At 58.7% G+C, this 19056-nt stretch overlaps 2 protein-coding genes across 3 annotated transcripts in view; one reads left to right on the top strand and one right to left on the bottom strand.

Annotated features, from left to right (window-relative positions):
* Nucleotides 1-12906, top strand: part of LOC146343254 (uncharacterized) — a 32978-nt gene extending 20072 nt beyond the window's left edge. Inside the window, exons 2-3 of one of the 2 annotated variants that reach the window (XM_084807017.1) lie at nt 3596-3862; nt 4392-5529. The gene's annotated coding sequence lies outside the window, so the exon portion shown is untranslated. Of the gene's footprint in view, nt 1-3595; nt 3863-4391; nt 5530-11252 lie in introns of those variants that run through there. The other variant, XM_084807016.1, reaches the window with a different exon arrangement.
* TRIM56 (tripartite motif containing 56) lies at nt 12825-18773 on the bottom strand. Its single transcript, XM_084807009.1, has 2 exons — nt 18473-18773; nt 12825-17587 (listed from the first exon to the last, which is right to left on the bottom strand). The coding sequence occupies exon 2, from the start codon at nt 17521-17523 to the stop codon at nt 15457-15459; it is 2067 nt and encodes a 688-aa protein (XP_084663135.1). The 5' UTR covers nt 17524-17587; nt 18473-18773; the 3' UTR covers nt 12825-15456.
* Nucleotides 18774-19056: the final 283 nt, after the last annotated feature.

The raw sequence follows: 19056 nt of genomic DNA, 5'->3' as shown, positions 1-19056 counted from the left end.
AGGGCTCTGTGCTACCCCCAAAGCAGAGGTCGCGTGCCTGTGTGCGTCAGTGGCGGGGGACACAAGGGGGTGGGGCACTCGCACTCATTTCTTGCTTGGGAGCATCTCGCAGGCAAGGTGATTGGGCACTGTGGGAACAGGATGCTGGGCAGAGAGGCCCCCTTGGGCCTCATCCAGCACCAGGGCTCTTTCTCTCCCTCCTGGGCCCTGCTGACAGTCCCTTGCAGTATGTGCCAGGAGTAGGCAATGCCCACCCTGCCCCGCACTCATAAGGGGCCGCCGGGGGCTGGCCAGCCTCCCCAAGCCATGACCATGGCCCTCTCCCATGTCCCCAGGGGCCTATGGCCCTGCCTCTGCTCCAGACCCTGCCCAGGGCTGAGGGAGGCCACTTTCCAGAGACTCTTCTCTTCCCCTTCTGACGAGGTGGTTGTGCGGACAGGCCCTGAGAAGCACACCTGCCCCCAAGCGCATGGCTTGTCCCATCAGCCAGTGCACTGGCCAGCACGTGCCATGCTCTCTGCCACAGGGGAGCCTTACCCTTGGCTTTCACATGGGCTTCCCTGGGCCATGGATGCTCTGGGATCAAAAAGCTCAGGGCTGTGGCATGAGGGAATGGATAATTTTGTTGCCATTTCTCCTCTGGATTTTTGCTGAATCAGGGACCCAATATTTACAGAAAATCATTACTAATCACCCATCACACAAGCAGATGGGCCACCTTTTGCCCCTCTTGCATGTCAGGGCCTTGACTCAGCCCTTCTGTGCCTCTGTCGCCAGCAGCAGGCCCTGTGGCGGAACTTGCCGGGGCAGGACTAAGGCTGAGTGCTGCTGCTGAGGCAGATTTTCCGGTGACCGGGGACCCCATGAACCCGGCCCCTTCTCGTGACACAACAACTGCTCTGAAGCCTTGGGAATCTCCCGCAGCCTCTGCCTTCCCCAGATGTCAGCCAAGGCTTCCCTGGATGGGGCAATCCTAGCACTCAACAGGAAGTTCAGAGAGCGGGGCAGGAAGTCAGGGGGGGAGCCCTCTTGGGAAACAAGCACATGTGCCAGAGAGTGCGCACACCAGGGATATTGTGTGTGTACATGTGCGTAAGCTGAGAGAACGTGTGCACAAAAGTCCTGCCACAAATGCTAGGGCTCATTGTGGGTCCTTAGAATGGGACTCTGTACATGCCCAGAGTGTAACTCACTCCAATCTTCATGTCAAGGGGCTCATCTTGCAGGGCCAAAGGCCTGGGCTGGCTTGGAGAAAGTTTTCAGATGTTTCTGTGCTGAGCCCTGGGTGAGCCCTGCCTCAGATTTAAATCTAATGTATTTAGTGCCATCATCAATGTGGGAAGTCACTCCATAGTTTTGGAAACTGTAACGACAGATCTCTGCCTCACGAACCTTCCACTTTAAACTTTGAGAACAAGGAGGACCATGCAGAGCAGTCTGTGCGTGTGCGTGTGTTTCTGTAGTTGCAACACAGTCAGCAGAGGCAAGAACTGAGAGGCTTCCCCCGTTGTGTGTGTGACAGAAAAGGCATTCCAGCCCCTGCATTTTCACCCTTGTATAAGCAAGAGCATGAATGAAACGCTGACCCCATCAGGCTGCTATTTCTGTCCTGGCTTCTGGCCACACCTCACAGGCCCAAAATATCCCATCACGCCTATACTCACCCTGCAAGCATCCCAGGGGGCAGGACGGATGGGGCTGATTCCCAGCGATGGAATGGGAGAGGACGTCTAGGCCAGGAGGTGCTTGGCTCCCCCTCGGCCTCATAGCTTGGGTGTGAGTGTCTGCCTGACTCATGCACACCCTCCGGGGCCCCCAAAAAGAACCAAGGAGCATCTGCCTGGAGGAGCCGGCCGGGTGAGTGGGCCACAGGCGAGAACATTCCAAGCCAACTGGTCAGACAGCCCCAGCGGGGCCTCCCGGCCATAACGGGGGCCAACCAGTGGAGAGCCACTGTATTCCCATGTGGCTGCCACAGCCTCCGCCACTGTGTCACAAAGTGGGGGGGTACACTGGGGGGTGCAAAAAGCTGCAGCCAGGGGACTTTCTAGGAAAGCAGCACACACCCACAGTTGTTGCTAAGCCTCTTTGGCCGTGGCTCGATGTCCGGGGGGGGGGGGAGGATGAGGAGAAGCCTCCCGGGGCCAGGGTCAGGAGGTCGGCGAGAGGCCTGAACAGTGATGGCCATCTGGCAGCTGACAAGCCAAGGCCTGGCCGGGCCATCCCTGCCACGCACGCACCCGTAGCCAAAACCCCTGTGCTCCTCTTCCTGCTTTAGCCAAAGAAGCACCCCGTTCTTGATCCTCATCAACATTTGCAAACTGTCCACTCACGTTCCCTTTTATACAAGTTTACTCAGAAGTAAGGCCCACTGAGCCCCATGGGACTTACTCCCAGGTAGGTAGGTGCAGGGTCACAGCCTGAACCTGCTTTTCCCTAGCCTAACCAGAGCCACTTCTCTGGGTTGTGGGTGTGGCTTGTCTTCTCAGCCCTTGCTCACCTGCCACCACCTTGCTCCTTCCCCCCTCACCCTCATCTTCCTTGCAATGGGGGATGAAGAGGGGCCCTGAGGCCAGGGCAGCCCCTCTCCTCCCCAGGGCTGGCTGAGCAGAATAGAGCAGCTCAGGATCTTCTGGGTCTGAGGGAAATGAGGTACCAGTGCTGCTGCACCCTGTGAGGGCCCTCCAGGGAGACCCATTGGCCCAAAGCCAAGAGGCCTCCCAGCCAAGGCCTGGTCACCAGGCCTTCCAGGGGCTGGCCTAGTGAACCCCAGGGTCTTTGAGTGTGGCTCGTCCAGAGGGAAAGTGGAAGCAGCCCCTCTTCCAGGTGAGAAGTTCTCCACCTGGCTCAGTGCTGTCATAGAATCATAGAATAGTAGGGTTGGAAGGGGCCTACAAGGCCATCGAGTCCAACCCCTGCTCAATGCAGGAATCCAGGTCAGAGCATCCCTGACAGATGGCTGTCCAGCCTCGTCTTGAAAGCCTCCAGTGTGGGAGAGCCCACCGCCTCCCCAGGTTATTGGTTCCATTGTCGTATTGCTCTTACAGTCAGGAAGTTTTTCCTGATGTTCAGCCAGAATCTGGTTTCCTGTCACTTGAGCCCATTATTCCGTGTCCTGCACTCTGGGATGATCGAGAAGAGATCCTGGCCTTCTTCTCTGGGACAACCTTTCAAGTACTTGAAGAGTGCTATCATATCTCCCCTCAGTCTTCTCAAGGCTAAACATGTCCAGTTCTTTCAGTCTCTCCTTGTAGGGCTTTGTTTCCAGTCCTCTGGTCATCTTTGTTGCCCTCCTCTGAACCCTCTCCAGTTTGTCTGCATCCTTCTTAAAATGTGGTGCCCAGAACTGGACACAGTACTCCAGATGAGGCCTAACCAGTGCTGAGTAGAGGGGAACTAGTACTTCCTGGGATTTGGAAGCTATGCTTCTATGAATGCAGCCCAAAAGAACATTGGCCTTTTTTGCAGCCACATCACATTGTTGGCTCATATTCAGCTTGTGATCGACAACAGTGCCAAGATCCTTCTTGCTTGTAGTGTTGTTGAGCCACGTATCCCCCATCTTGTAACTGTGCCTTTGTTTTCTTTTTCCTAGGTGCAGAACTTGGCATTTCTCCCTATTCAATGTCATTCTGTGGGGTGGGCCAGCTGTCTGCTCTGGCCAGTGGCGGCAGCAGCCCTATCAAGGAAGAGAGCGGGCAGCCCCAGCACCTTTTTGCCGGAGAGGCTGCCAGGGATGGGATGTGGGGGTGAGGTAGCCTGGGAAGGCAATGCAGGGCCCCCTCATGGAGCAGAGGCCCTCCCTGTTCTGCTGGCCAGCAAAATGGAACTTGCCATCGCTGCTGCTGCTGCTGTCGTTGCAGTGCCCCCCCACCCACCCCCACCACCTCCATCCCCTCCCCGGGTCCCAGAGCAGACTGTGAATGGGGAGGATGCAGGAGGGGGTGTGGGTTCCTCTGAGGGGGCTTCCCAGGCTGGCTAGAGGCAGGGGCAGGAGCAGGCCGCAGGCCCTAATTCTGGACCATGAGCCACCTGAGTTCTGCTGCACTCACCGTGCCATGGCGTGGATCCGAATCCCAATGGCCCCCATGCAGATGTGCTGAAGGGGCAGGAAGAGGCCCAGCCGCCCTTGTTGAGAATGGAAGGGGGCTGAAGTGAATGGAATTAAAACCAGACCAACCCGTGGGTTCAGTGACTTTGGGAATGCTCCCTGCGGAAGGTGGAGCTGTGCGCGCAGGACAGGCCCACCAACAGCTCTGAGCCAGGACAGGTATGGTCAGAGGAAACCTCTGCCCCCGCCCACACATCTGGTGCTGGGCAGCAATGAGAGGAGAGATGGCTGCACTCCTGCCCTGCTTGGCCACAGTGTGCAGCTGAAGGGTGGCTTCCAGGGTCCTTTGGACTGATCACGCAGGGCTGATCTTATGTGCCCCCTACTTTCCTCTTGGGCACCCTCCCCCCGCAAGCTCATCTACTGAGGACTTTTTCTGCTGTCTGTCAAAGGGAGCTAGTGTGGTGGCAACCTGGAGGAGGTGGCGGGGGGGGGGGCACACACACACATTTTGGTGCATTTTTTCTCTGGCCCCGCTGGCTTCTCCAGGCTTGCCCCTTTCCGGGCTCCCAGCGATGTTTGCTTAAGAGCCACGGCCCCCACCCACCCCCTGGCGGCAGGACGACAGGCAAATATTTACTGGCTGGAGACTGAGGTGGGTGTGTCAGCCGTAGGCAAGGCAGAAGAGGGCGTGTGCCCACACATCTGGACAACAGCCGAGGCAGAGCCTGCGGGAGCCCTCCTTCTCGCCGCTTCAGCACGGCCCTGCTTGTGCCTCCTGCCTTTCAGTTTCTGGGAAGAGAGGCGCTCCGGGGCCATGAGCTTTGTTCTAGGAGCCTTGCCTAGGAGAGGACTACTTGGTGTTGATGGGGAAACACTTTGTACATGCTCAAGGGGCTGTATTCCAACTTCATGTCCTCCAGGGATGAAGAATCTGAGCATTAAAATAGGCTCCCCATAAGCCCCTACTCCCCTGAGCCATGAGCCCCCCACCTGCGCCCGGAGCACCCAGGAGTCCTCTGCCTGCCACCCAGTGAGGCATCCTTCATTCACGGGTGCTCCCACACCAGCCCACCTCCAGCCCACTGTCTCTGGCTCTCAGGCAGACTTGGCTCAGCTCTGCATCGTCGCTTCCCCAGCTCTGATAAATGCAGGCCCAACCGCAGGACTGGCATGTGGGTGCAGAGCCCCAAGGACAGTGGTTGTGTCCTCCGGGGGCCTTGGAGTCATGTTTCAGGGCTAAAGCGAGCGGTGGCGAGCGGTGCCAGGGCTCACACCTTCCAGAACTCCAGCGCTTCTCACTCAGCAGCCAAGTCCTTTTGCCACAGATACAGGGCCACTTGCCATGGGACCTTACTTATCATGGTTCTGAGTTTATTAAAACAGGCTTTCCTAAAATCCAGGGTACAGGTTTGGCTACACTCAGCATTTGCTTCCTCTAGAACCAAGAACTCAAGTACAACATGGTCGCTTTCCCCCAGAGTTCCCGTAACTGCTACTTTATCCACTAAGTCATCTCTGTTGGTTAGGATCAAGTCAAGGATAGAATCCTAGAATCATAGAATAGTAGGGTTGGAAGGGGCCTACAAGGCCATCGAGTCCAACCCCCTGCTCAAGGAATCCAAGTCAGAGCATCCCTGACAGACAGCTGTCCAGCCTCATCTTGAATGCCTCCAGAGTGGGAGAGCCCACCACCTCCCAAGGAAATCGGTTCCACTGTCATATTGCTCTAATGGTCAGGAAGTTTTTCCTAATATTCAGCCAGAATCTGGCTTCCTGTCACTTGAGCCCATTATTCTGTGTCCTGCACTCTGGGATGATGGAGAAGAGATCCTGGCCTTCCTCTCTGGGACAACCTTTCAAGTACTTGAGTGCTATCCTATCTCCCCTCAGTTTTCTCAAGGCTAAACATGCCCAGTTCTTTCAGTCTGTCTTCACAGGGCTTTGTTTCCAGTCCCCTGATCATCTTCGTTGCCCTCCTCTGAACCCTCTCCAGTTTGTCTGCATCCTTCTTAAAGTGTGGTGCCCTGAACTGGATACAGGACTCCAGATGAGGCCTAACCAGTGCTGAGTAGAGGGGAACTAGTACTTCCCGGGACTTGGAAGCTATGCTTCTATGAATGCAGCCCAAAATAGCAGTTGCCTCTTTTGGAGCCACAACACATTGTTGGCTCATGTTCAGCTTGTGATCGACAACAATTCCAAGATCCTTCTCACTTGTAGTGTCGTTGAGCCATGTGTCCCCCATCTTGTAACTGTGCAACTGTGATAGCCAATCCTCTAGTTCCTACCTCTACTTTCTGTAGGAGGAAGTTATCCGCCACACAAGTCAGGAATTTCCTGGAGGGGCCATGTTTTGCAGAATTTGTCTCCCAACAAATATCGGGGAAATTGAAGTCCCCCATTACTACTACATCATGCTTCCTTAAAACATTGGCAATTTGCTTTTCAAAAGTTTCATCCTCGTCTTCAGCTTCTCAGCCATTTGGTTAAAGGAACAGCAGTCTGCAGTGCCGTAAAAAAGGTTGGGGTTGCAATACCCTTGGGAGCTGCCCCAGAAGAACATTCCCCAGAGCCCATGACCCACAGGGCCTGTCAGGCCTTGATCAAGCCCAGGGGGACGTGGAGGCCTTGCCTCGTATTCCCTGGTGCCTTCGTGAGGCTTTCTTCTGCTGGATCAGACCAAAAGGGGTCTACCTCGGATGGCCTTCTCTCTGTCCCATCAGCCAGGACAGCTAGGCTGGTGAGGACGAGGGAGAGGGCCTTCTCTGTGGTGGCCCCCACTCTGTGGAACTCCCTCCCTAGGGAACTCCACCATGCCCCCTCTTTTAATGAGCTTCTGCCATGCATTAAAAAATGTGGTTGTTCAGGCAGGCATTTGGGGTGGGCTAGGGTAAGTTTAGTAATGTGATGTTTTTAATGTTGAATTTTATTGTATAAACTGTTTTTATTGTTGTACATTGCCCAGAGTGGCTGGGTGACCAGCCAGATGGGTGATTAATAAATAAATTAGATAGATAGATAGATAGATAGATAGATAGATAGATAGATAGATAGATAGATGATAGATAGATAGATAGATAGATAGATAGATAGATAGATAGATAGATAGAATACCTTGCCCAGTGCTGTGCTTCCCACAAGGGTCAGCCGGAGAATGCATGGAGCTCATCAGCAGGGCACAAAAGGGAAAGCCACCTTCTGCTGTTCTTTCTTCCTGGTGCCTGCTCTTCACAGGTACACTGCCTCTCGGCATGGAGGTTCTCTCTTTGGTACCAGCCTAATGCTGAGCTGCTCACCTGGGACACAGGTCTCACAGCGAGAAGCAGAGTGTGCGGGGAGGGCCCCAGGCCGGTGGCAGAGCGGCTGCTGTGCAGGCCCTGCAGAGGGGGCTCCGTTAGCGAGCCTGGGAAAGAGAGATCTCCCTCTGCTGGAGAAGAGTATGGAGAGCTCTGGACAGCAGTCCAAGAAGGCGATGTTCCATGTATTTCACTTATTTACAATGTTTCTAGACTGCCTGCCAGGTGGAGCCCTTCCAAAGCAGCGCACAGCAATAACATTCATGTAATAAAAGGATATGCGGTAATGAAATAGAAAACATTCCAAAAAGCTGCAGCAAAACCCAAAGCCTACAACCCACCACTGCAGCTCCAACCCAGTCCGCTGAAACATAATTGGGGGGATTTTGGCCTCGATGGGCCCTCGGGGGCTGACTGCGGATCAGGCCAGCAGCGGCAGAAGTGGCCCTGTCACAGCTCAGCGACACGCTGCCACCAGTGGCCACAGCCAGCCCCTCCCGAGGGCACCAGAGCACCCCCAACACCCCCCACGAGCACACACGTCTGTGCCGCATGGATCGCTCCAAGCCACCCACGATGGTGCTGGCCAGGAACTCCCAGCTGCAGCCCCTCAGCATCACCGGCGCGACGTTATCTCTCGCATTGTAGTGCATCTGAACATCCAGCCGGTCATCTTCCTGTTTTCCTGCCTTCTCCCGCCAGGATCTCAAACCAGACCTCCTTTCCTCCAGATGCTTCCTGAGGGGGTTCTCAGCACAGCCTGGAGACGAGAAGCCTGGAAGACCCAAGGGGTTTCCCCAAGGGATGAGTGGGCTGCTGTTGCTGCGCGGGGCGGGGGGTGTTCCAAGGGGGGCAGCTGGGTGAGGAGGTTTCAGGATGGACAGACAGATGGATGGCTACGGAAGGTGAGAGGAGGAGACGCCTGTGGGGCGGCTGGAGAAACACCAGATTTCTCCAAGGCTCAAAAACTCAGCAGCTTCAAGGGAACCAGGCTGTTGGAAGCTACGGGAACATGATTGGAGGCAGCCCCCCCCCCACTCCAAATGGGCATAGCTTGGTGGGTTGCCCCCTGCTTTGCCTAGGGAAGGTCCCAGGTTCAATTCCTGGCTTCTCTGGGTAGAAATCCTGCCTGAATCCCTGGAGGGAGAGCCATGGCTGCTGGGCGGTCTTGGCAAGACTTGGGCTTGGTGGATGGACCAAGGCGGCTCGGACTCAGTCTGAGGCCCCCTCTGATGTCCCTAAATGCCAGAACTGTTGGGGCCGCCGGGACTGCGGTGGGCGTCGTAAGCAGGTGCACTGCAGAAGAAACCTGCCTGGCAGCAGATCGTGCCAGTTGACCCCACACACAAGGGGGGGGCAGGGGGAGAAAATGGGGGGCCTCATTAAGTGGTACAGCCCCAGCTTTGCATGCAGAGGTCCCTTGTGCCCAGGCCCCCCCTCGGGAGCATCTCCCATGAAAAGGTTCCCTGGCTGCATCGCAGCTGGAGAAGAGACCCTCCCGTCTTCTGAGCCTCCCTCCAGAGCCTCCGCTGCCACTCTGAGCAGAGAGGGCTGGGCCAGGCGGAGCCCGGGGGCCTGGTTCCGGAGAAGGGCCCTTGGCCTGCCCAGACCGGGAACCACGATGGACTGGCGTGTCTCCAGCAGGCTGTCAGCAAGGACCACAGGCCGCTGGTCCTTTGCTATTCCGGGGGAGCGGCCGCCGCCGCCGCCTCTTGTGCATGAGCGTGGCAGGTCCTCTCAGCCCCCAGCCCCTGCCCCAGCTGGGAGGGGCACCTGCCCCCCTCCCAGACACAGACGCAGCCCCACAGCCCCGGGCGCCCGTGTGCCCCTGCTGCTGCTGCTGCATCAGAGACGACTTTCTCCAGGCTCGGTCTCGACCTGCTTCCTTCGGGGGCTGCGAGGCCTGGGCCGGGTGCCTTCCTGGCTGGCAGACAGGCGGGCCTGGGTTGCAAGCGCCCTGGACCCACCAGCCGCCACGGGTGGGGCAGGCAGGGCGGTGGGCTCACACAGGCGGGCAGGTCTGGCGAGTCTCGACGTGTGGAGGAACACGGGGCCTGACTCTGCACGCCTCCGTCGCGCCATAGGAGGAAGGCGAGAAGCTGCTCTGGAGCGTGGAGAGCGCGTCCCTGACCCCCCCCCACTGCACCGCCAAGACCAGCACCGGCAGCGGCTGTTGTGCCTCAGCAACTCTGGTTTTAGCAGTCAATGGTTTTGGAAAAAATTCCCTGGAAAAATTTGTCCTCAGAAGACGGAAGCCCCAGGAATTCACCGTGACTAGGTGCACGGTGGGGGAGGGGAAACAAAGCACAGCGGAGGGCTCCCTCCTCCTGCCACAGGACTACTGCCAGCCCTTCCCTGCGTCACAGCCCCCCCAAGCCAGCTGCTGACTGCCCCCCCCCGCCCGCCCGCCCATTGCAGGCAACTCCTGCCCAGGGACCAGCAAGGGCCAAGGGGACCCTGGAAATCCGCTGTAAATCAATACATGTCCATAACAAAAGGGGGGCCCGCAGGCCCCTGGGCTCCCTGGGTTGGGGTCGCCGCCCAGTAGAGGTGGAAGCAGGCTGCAGGTTGGCCCAGGATATTTGGGAGCAGAACATGAGGCAGGACATCCCAGGGCCCCCTTCAGGCCTGCCCACTACTGGAAGGCAGCCCTGAGAGCTTCTCCGGAATGGGACTCCGGAATGGGATCTGGCCCTCGGGCGGAAAGAGGTCCTGCCCTGCTGACCAGCACACACATCTGCCCTCCTTGCCGGCGGGCTGCAGGGGCCACGGCAGTCTTCCCTCACCGAGGACAGTCCTCGCAAGGGGGCCACTCGGCCACCCTATAGCTCTGACTGGCAGCAGCAGCAATCCAGGGATTCCAGCGCCAAGGCGTCTTTCCCCACCACTGGGGAGCAGCTGCTGTGGGTGGAGCGGGAGACCCTCTGTAGGCAGAGCCGGCATCCGGCCCTTGAGTGGCGCCGCTCCCCACAGGAGCTGCATCCTGTGCCTTTGGGCCGGGGCTCTGGGCCCAACAAAGAACCTGGGTGTGTACACCAGCCCAGGGCCTCTGCTGCAGCCCCTCTGGGCAGCCCAGCACCCAGCAATGCAGGTGGCCCAGGCAGTGCAGTCAGGGGCTTCCGCAACAACCACGGCGGCCCAAGGGGCACCTGAGGGAAGCTGCCTAGAAACTCCACGGTTCTCCAGCGGCCACCGACCGAAGCCACTCCCACGCTCACCCTCCAAGCTTGGGCCAATCCTCTTGGCCTGGGTGGATTGGCAGTTATTGGGCAGGCAGGGATTCAAAGTTACGCAACGGGTTGTGTAACTTGCGGTTGGTTGAATGTGCACACTCCATGTGTCATGGAAAGAGGGGTGGGGAATCTGCTTTGGTTTCAGCAGGATCTGCTGATTAAGAGCACGAAAGGGAATGATGTCCAGGCCGTGAATTCCAGTCCAGCACTGCAGAGGAGAAGAATCTACAAAGGGCTGGGCTGCCGCTGGGACCCTCTCTCATATAATGGAGTTTGCGTCTGCTGCCCTGATGCTAGACCTATTTTCTTGGGAATAAGGACCATTTTCTTGCAGAAAATTATAATATATATTAAAACTGACAATAAGAAGAGTGACCATTTGTAACCATGCACATGCTTGGCTGTCCTCCCCCTATAACATGCTTTTAAAAATAAGAAAATAAGATCTTGTGGCAACCAGTGTCCCATGCTGGGCCAGGTGCAGATGCTGGACCTCTTTGCCACAGCTCTCATCACCTGCCACCTGGGAGGGGGCATGCTAGGCTGCCCCCCCCAACTTTGGCCTGAAGGTCCAGTCCAGTGACAGCACTGGTGGTTGAGAGCTCATCCCCCACTGTTCAGGCAAGATTTGACCTTTTTAACTTTTTCTCTCAATTCCCCTCATTTTAGAGCAGTTTCCTTTTTTGGAGTCAAATATGATTGAAGGCAAAAGGAGAAGGGGACAGCAGAGGATGAGATGGCTAGATAGCATCACCAATGCAATGGATATGAACTTGAGCACACTCCAGGAGAGAGCAGAGGACAGGAAGGCCTGGCGTGCTGTGGTCCATGGGGTCACGAAGAGTCGGACACGACTGAACGACTGAACAACAACAAAATGAGGCACTGGATTCCATGGCAGTTTCCTACTTGCATACTTATTACATCTGATAGCACTGTGGTCACTGTTTCCAGTCAGCTCAACAACCCTCGCATCTCTCACCAGTTCCTGGGCACCACTTAAGACCAAGTGCAGGGTCACTTTCCATGGCCAGGTATTCTAAGCTGCAGTCATTTAGGGTCCTGAGAAATTTTACCTCTTTGTCATGACTGGAACCTGCATTTATCCAGTCCATCTTCACACTGAGCTTTTATCCTGCAATTGAGCTTGCTCCTTCAAAGAAGTTTCCGTGATCATTCAAGGTGTCTCCTGCACTTAAATACCCTTTGTTCTGTTTTTAAATAGACTGCAGATAATGAGCTATCAAATTACCCCGTTGTGTTCTGCTTCAGTTTCCTCGTGAAAAGAGTAAAAGCTGCAAGAAGAGGAGTGAGATCAATGGAAGATAATGGAAGACTCAGATACCCGGAGGAGGAAGGGGAAGGGGGTGGGGGAAAAGGAAGCTGGTGAAAAGGGGAGTCGTTGTGATCCTGCATTTAAAACGGAAGCAGAAAGCCCTGTTTTAAATGCAGGCTTTTAGGCTGGTGTAGAGATGCCCCATGTGGGGGTAATTGCAGTTGCCGACTATTACACTTCCTCATTTGGAGGCTTCTCTGATTTCAGTCTCCATCTCATGATCCACCTGAGCGTTTTGGTCAGGGGGATGACAACACATCCCCAGTACTGAATTATTTTTGGGACCTGGTCTTGTCACCCACAGCGATCCTGTAGAGGTATCTGCCCCTTTTAAGGTTTCTAGTCCGTATGGAGCGACATGAATGCCAGGAGGTTATTATGCATTGTGTGAAAAAGTGCAGCAACAGCAGTGTCGAAGGCGAGCTCCTTCCCACAGAAGACCTTTCGTGCAGCACTCTGGTGTGCAGAGCAGCACTGCCGAGGAAAGGCAGCCCCGCACCCGCACAGCCTGTGGCAGCGAGCAGGAGCCCGGCCACTCGTTGAGGGGATAGACAGGGCAAGTGTAGGGATAGGGTCAGTGCCACAACCTCCCCCATGGGCTTTATCCCACAGGAACAGCCTTATGCTGAGCCAGGCCCCCCTGGGTCCATCTAGCCCCGTACTGCTGACACTGGCCCTCTGGTGTTTCAGGCAGGGTTTTTCCCTAGCCTTCCCTGGAGATGCTGCCAGGAATTGACCCTCGGGGCCTTCTGCAGGCAAAGCAGCAGCTCCGCCACTGAGTTACAGCCCCACAAATGTCAGTTCTCCCCCATCTGTGAAGAGCTTGCACCAAGTTCTCAAATCTCCCTCTGGCCACTTAGAGCAAATAAAACGACGTCTTACAGAATCTCAGAACTGCACAAACATTTTTACAGAGAAAATTTATTTCAGAAGTATTACTACTTCTACAATCCTGGAAGAGACACAACAAGGCAAATGCATGTCTTTAAAAAAAAAAAATTGTTGCATTATGTTCACAAGCAAAAAGAGAAGAAACATACCACATATCTATGAGCAAAGTTACAGAAAGAAAGCATGCACAGGCCCCAAATTATCCAGAAGGCACAGACAGGATGGCAACCACCCCTAGAGAGGATCTCTTTGTTCCTCTTTGGTGCTGATGAATAGGTCAGTTTAATTGTGTAGTAGATCACGTCCAAACCTTTAGTCAGCCATTCTAATCACACACACAGCTGTGTTCTGCACCAGGTGGCAACTGAAAGCTGCCAATACTTGTGTAAGCCTGACTATAGCATAGCAGCACTTGGGTGGATTCCACAGCCAAAGAGCCCTTTGCAAAGCCCTGCTGTGGCCGCGGGCCCTCCTGAGAGCAGGAAAAGTGGCAAGGGATGTCAGGGGTGGAAAAGGCACTCTGAAAAGGCCAAGGCGTCCTCTCCGACCTTCATAGGATCCCCCTGTGGTGTTTCATGCGCCATGTACATGGTCCCCCCCCCCCCATGAATGGCTAGGTGCGAAAGTGAGAAAATGGCTCCCGGAAATGCATCTCCCTGGATGCAGAACCCTTTCCCGCAAGGCATCGTTTGCGCTGTTGCATGCTTTGCAGTGCAAAGCAGCTTCTCCCCCTTTCTCTGCTCTTCTGCCCCAGATGCCTGAGGCGCACCGCCTCCTTGGTCAAAGGTGAGGGACAGTCTGGGCGGCTCCCCAAGCCGGCCTCTGAATCTGGGTCCAAAGGTGAGGCGCAGAGGAGCCTTGGCTCAGCCCTGCCCTCTGGTGGCCATGGTGGGCATCCCTCTCCCTCCATCACACACGCACGCCCCCCCCCCCCCCCCGGAGTAGAGTGAACCTCAGCATTTAGGTGACCCCGCCAAGCCAGAAATGGGGACAGCTTCCTCCTCCTCCTCCCTTTCAGTCACACCCCATTGCTCACCCTGCACGCTCCAGTCTGCATGGCTCACGGGGCCCAACGTGATGCCACCCACACACACACACCTTCTTCCTCCTCCTCCCCTGGAACGGAACTGAAACTCAGCGTCACACACAACCAAAATGTGTCTGAATGTGTGAAATTCAGATCCAACATTCTGAATGCCTCGATGTTAAGTTTTGCTCTTTGGAGTTTCTCTCCCGCACACACACTTCCACCCCACACAATACTCACATTAAGGCCTGTTCATCAACTGTAACAATAACAAAGCATAATAATAGAAATGAAGAAAGTCTGAATATTGCGTAAAACAAATATTTTAAAGAAAGAATGCTGCATCTCAGCTTCCCAAATCCAACACTTACCACACCATTTTTCAGTATCCACATCTTTGCACAGCTGTCCCAGCCCATGGGGGGTGGGGGATGGCAAGCAACATGTCCCCTCTTCCACACAGCTATGTGCCTCCCCCCCCCCCCCACTGCAGGGCTGGCTCAGTCCACTCCACCTGAGGCTTCAGGTGGGAGACTCCATGGGCCCCCTTTCTCTTACCCTGGGAGACTCCATGGGACCTGCTCTCAGTTGACAATGGAGACCCGACCACCCCCACCCCACTCAAATGCAAGGCTCCCCCCCCAGGCCACAGGAACTGAGCTGGACCCACTGAAAGAGCAAAGAGACTGCAACCATGAATGCTTCACCACGACTTCAGGCGCACCAAGACAGGAGGTCATTATGGGCTGTTGCGAGGGAGGCCCCCTGCCTGCCCGCCACCCACTGCACTCCAAATTATGTGATGCTGAATGGTTCAGCAGATGCTTTTGTCTTGGGAGGCTGGAAGCTCTGTGGCTCGGCTGCTGCCCAGGGCAACCAACGCTGCCTCTCCAGCCCCAGCTCTTCTCCAGATGCACCACTGTGGATTCCTGCAGCACACTGGTGGGGTGGCGGGAGGCAGCCCCTGCCGGCCCCTAGTTGCTAGCTGGACAGACACCCTCTTGACAGAGCTGCTTTTGCGACCGGCTTTGCTGTCCTTGCTGCAGCAGAGACCAAACCTCCCCCACCCCCTTTCCATTCTGCCTGGCGAAGACTTCTGCGTGCAAGTTCCTTCCTCCAACGAAACGTGGACAACCAAAAGGTACCAGTGTTTACTGCGGCAATCCCCGGGCTCAAGGGTACGTAGCGCCACCAACCTCTTCTCTCCAGTGGCATGCGAGCGCTCCTGCTCTCCCCCCCCAGGCAGAGCTCGCCAGCACTGCACAGGTAAAGCGGCTTGACACTGGCTCCCACCCACCAAGGCTGCCCTGGGGAGGGGCTGTGGCCGCTTGAAAGGGTCTGCTAGAGACACTTCCCCCTCACAGCCACTTGCTGGAAGCCACAACAGGTATAAAAATTATGGGTTGAGTTGACATTTGCGTTAAGTGTAGCCACCCAACATGCCCCCTCAGGGAACCCCTCGATGACAGAAGATCTCCTCTCTACCAGCTGAACAGCCCCCACGCGTTCCCCCTGTTCCTGTGTGGAACAAGCACACAGGCACATACAAAAAGCACGCTTGCACCAACATCCGTTCTCTGACAGGCTTCCCCCAACGCAATCCTGCCCCAGTCTCCCATTCACTTGCCCTGATACCGAATTTTGAAGATGTGGACCGTCCCATTGCTCAGGGCCACCACAAAGCGCCCGTCTCCAACAACCGCGGCCACCCGTGGCCGGTCAATGCTGTTGTCAGCTGTGAGGAAGGGCCCCAGCTCCTGCCTACCCTTGGAAAAGGCCATCACCTTGTTCAGCTCCCGCAGCACCACGTAGACGATCCCCATGGCATCAACACAGACAGCACCCGGCTGGCAATCGCTCAGCTGCTCCTCCCGCCACTCAGCCAGCAGCTCCCCTTTCCTGGTGAACAGCACCACACTGTGCCGATGCCAGTCAGATCCCACAAACCCCCCCTTCCAGCTGGCCAGGAAAACCAAGCACCTCTCCGGGGTGCCTTCCGGCATGATCTTCTCCACCAGACGCCCTTCCAAATCATACAGCTCAATGTGTCCAGCCACGCTCACCGCCACATGGTCACCATCAAATGTGGCCACCGCATGGCTGGCCTGTCCCCGCTGGAGCGCCTTTTGCCACATGAGCCCCCCCTCCCCATTTAAGAGGTAGAGTCGAGACCCGGCCGTGAAGGCCACTCTGCTGCCCACAGCAGCCACGCTGAACGGGGCCACGTTGCTGGGCACCGGGATGGTGCCCTTGAACTCTCCCTGCAGGGAGAACCGCTTCAGCTTCTGGTTCTGCTCGTCAGCCACCAAGAGTTCACTGGAACCAAATGGACAAAGACCCGTGACCTGGGGGCGTTTCTTGTCAATGGAGGTCTTCACCCAGAAGCTGCAGGAGAAAAGCGGCTTGGGGATGAGGTGGGGGGCTTCTGGCTCCTTGGAAAGAGGAACAGGAGCTCCCGCCTGGACACTGGCCTGCCCACGTGGCTGGGAGACCCCTTGCCAGGGGGACTGCTCTGCCCCTTTAGCGGGCAGCAGCAGCTGCTTCTTGGCTGCTCTCGGGGCCTTCTCTGCAGGGCTTCCCGGGCCCTCCTCCTCCTCGCTGAACTCCAGGCGGAAGAGACTGTGGCTGCTCTCCAGGTCCGGGTGGACTTCGAGCTGGGGCAGCCGGAAGGCCAGGGGCTCCCAGGAGAAGCTCTGCAGCTGCCTCAGCCTCTTGGAGATCATCTGTTCCAAGGAGACGATCTCCACCTCCCGGCCCAGGCTCAGCACCTTCTGGGCAAAAGCCACTGTACTGGAGGCCACCTGCTCCTGCAGCTCCAGGTCCGAGCGCAGGACCCCGGCAGCCTTCGCCCGCTCCTCTGCGTAGCCCGAGAGCTGGCCCAGCACCTCCTCCTGCTGGGCGAGCAGCTGCTCCACTGCCCTGGAGCACGTCTGCTCCAGCGCCCTCCGGACCTGGGCGTCCCGCGCCTGCAGCTGCTCCACCCGGGCCTCCAGGCTGGCCTTGCCCCTGCCGATGCGCCTGACTGTCTCCTCCACTCCAGCCAGGAGGCCCGCGATGACGGGGCGGCGCGCCTCGGCCGCCTCAGCCAGGGACAAGCAGGGGTGCTGCAGGTGGGGCCCCAGCCGACACTCTCGGCACAGGGCCACGGCGCATGGCGTGCAGAAGAACCGCAGCTCCTCCCCCACGTGGGCCTTGCACCGCGAGGCCTGCCGCTTGCGGACCTCCTCATCGTGCTCCCCGGAGAGGTAGCCCTCCATGCCCACCACGCGGTGGGCGTGGGTCAGCCGGGAGCAGCGGTGGCCACTGGCGCAGGCCTGGCACAGGTTGTCGGCACAGTCCAAGCACCGCGAGACGGCGGCCCGGCCGGCCTCTCCACTGATGAGTGGGCACAGGCTGCACGTGGGCTCGCCCCTCCCCGCGGGGCGGACCAGGTCGAGGAGCCCGTTGATGAAGAAGTTGGTCTTGAGGCCGCCCACGCCGCCCGGGAGGGGCACCCGCTCGCGGCATTCGGGGCAGCACAGCTCCTGCTTCTGGCCTCGCCCACCCGGCAGCTTCTTCAAGCAGTCATAGCAATAGGTGTGGAGGCACGGAAGGATTTTGGGCCGGCGAAGGCGCTCCAGGCATATGGTGCAGGTCAGGAAGCCGCTGGTGAGGGCCTCCGAGAGGGACGAGGCCTTGGCAGCCATATTGGCGGGGGGCAAAGGCCTGGCGGGCTGCTGGGAAGTGGCGGGCCGTGCTGGGAAGGGCCTCCTGCAGGGAGCAAGACGGCGGGGGGGGTGAGCGGCTGCGGCTGGGCAGGGCCAGAAGGTCCGGCCCGCCGCGCTGCGCTGCGGTGGCCGTGCGGGCCACGGGCCTGGGGCCTGGGCAGCCTGCATCCCGGATTCGGCTCTGGGGCGGGGTCTGCGGACACCCCCTGGAGGGAAGCAACCGAGGAGGTGGGCGTGGAGGGGGAGGCAGTCCAGCGGCTCCTGGGCCCCGCTCCCAGCCCGAGGTGCGGCCAGGCTCTCTGGCGACCAGCCTCTTCCGCCGGAGCCCTGGCGCACGGGCGTGAGCCAGGAGGCTCTGGGGGTGGCGGGGGCTCGGCGGGCGGGCGGGCGGGGCTCGCGGGTCCCGCGGGAAGGCGGCCTGAGGCGGCCACAGGCGTGGCTTCCTCGCGGGGCAGGCGGCCGCCCTCCCGCCCCAAACCCGCCGCTTCAGCACCCCGGGTGCGCCGGGGCGGCAGCAGCAACGCCGCCCCCAGCCCGGATGAGGAGTGTTCGGCGTCCCCCGAGCACGCGCAGCGTCGCCTTTCAGGCTCCCCCGAGCCTCGGCAGGCTGCGGGACGCGCCCGGACTTCGCTTCTGCGCCTGCCGCTCGCGGGGGGCATCTGGGGCCTGACTCCGGCGCGCCCCGCTGCACAGAGGGGCCCGGAGCTCCCTCCGGCGCTGCGGCCGAGACGTGGGCCGGGCGCCCCGGCCGGAGCTCCCCGCGAGCAGGTCAGCGCCCGGACCCCGCCACCCCGCGGCGGGCCTGGCGCTGCTGCAGCTGGAAGCGCGGAGGCCGCGGCGGGCGACGCGACGCGACGCGCCGGGCCTGGGCCGGGAGGGGGTCCCCGGGGCGGGCAAGCCCCTGCCTGCGCTGGAGGGGGCGCGTTACCTCGGGCTGCTGCAGGCCGCCGCCGCCGCCGCCGCCCTCCTCCGCAGAGCCGCGCGCGGCCGCTGCCGTGGAGCTCCCCCGGGAGGCGGCTGCTGGGCGGGGGCCTCGCCGGGCGGAATGGAAAGCGAAACTCGCCCGGAGGCGCCAGAGGCGGGAGCGGGAGGGCCTCCTCTGTCCCGGGCCGCGGCGGCGGCCGCACGCCGGCTGGCCGCCGCGCCTCGCCCCCCGTTCGCGCGCCTTTTCTTTGCCCGCTGAAGTCTAAGCGTGGGGCTTCCCAGAGGAAGCAGCACGACCCCGAAGAGCCGCGTTATTCCGGCGCGCCTCCCCCCTCCCCCCCGCGGAAACGGGCCGCCCGTCTGTGCCTTTCCGGGCCGGCCACGCGTCCGCGAGCCCTCCGCGCTCTTGCCCGGCGCGGCGGCGTCTCCGCCCGGGTCCTCCGGGCTCCGTGCGGACGCGGGCAGGGTCGCTTGGGGCATTCGCGCCTTGGGCACCGTTTTAGCGGTGGGGGCTTTTATGAGTTGCGCTACAGCGCCCTTTCACTCGCATTTTAGATGTGTGATAAAACAGCCACGCAACGCCGCTTG

This window comes from Heloderma suspectum, chromosome 6 (assembly GCF_057233095.1).
Source record: "Heloderma suspectum isolate Gila_16-S chromosome 6, 16-S_ref, whole genome shotgun sequence".
NCBI classification, from domain to species: Eukaryota; Metazoa; Chordata; class Lepidosauria; order Squamata; family Helodermatidae; genus Heloderma; species Heloderma suspectum.
The sequence above is the reverse complement of the archived record's forward strand: the minus strand, read 5'-3'. Positions and strand labels throughout refer to the sequence as shown.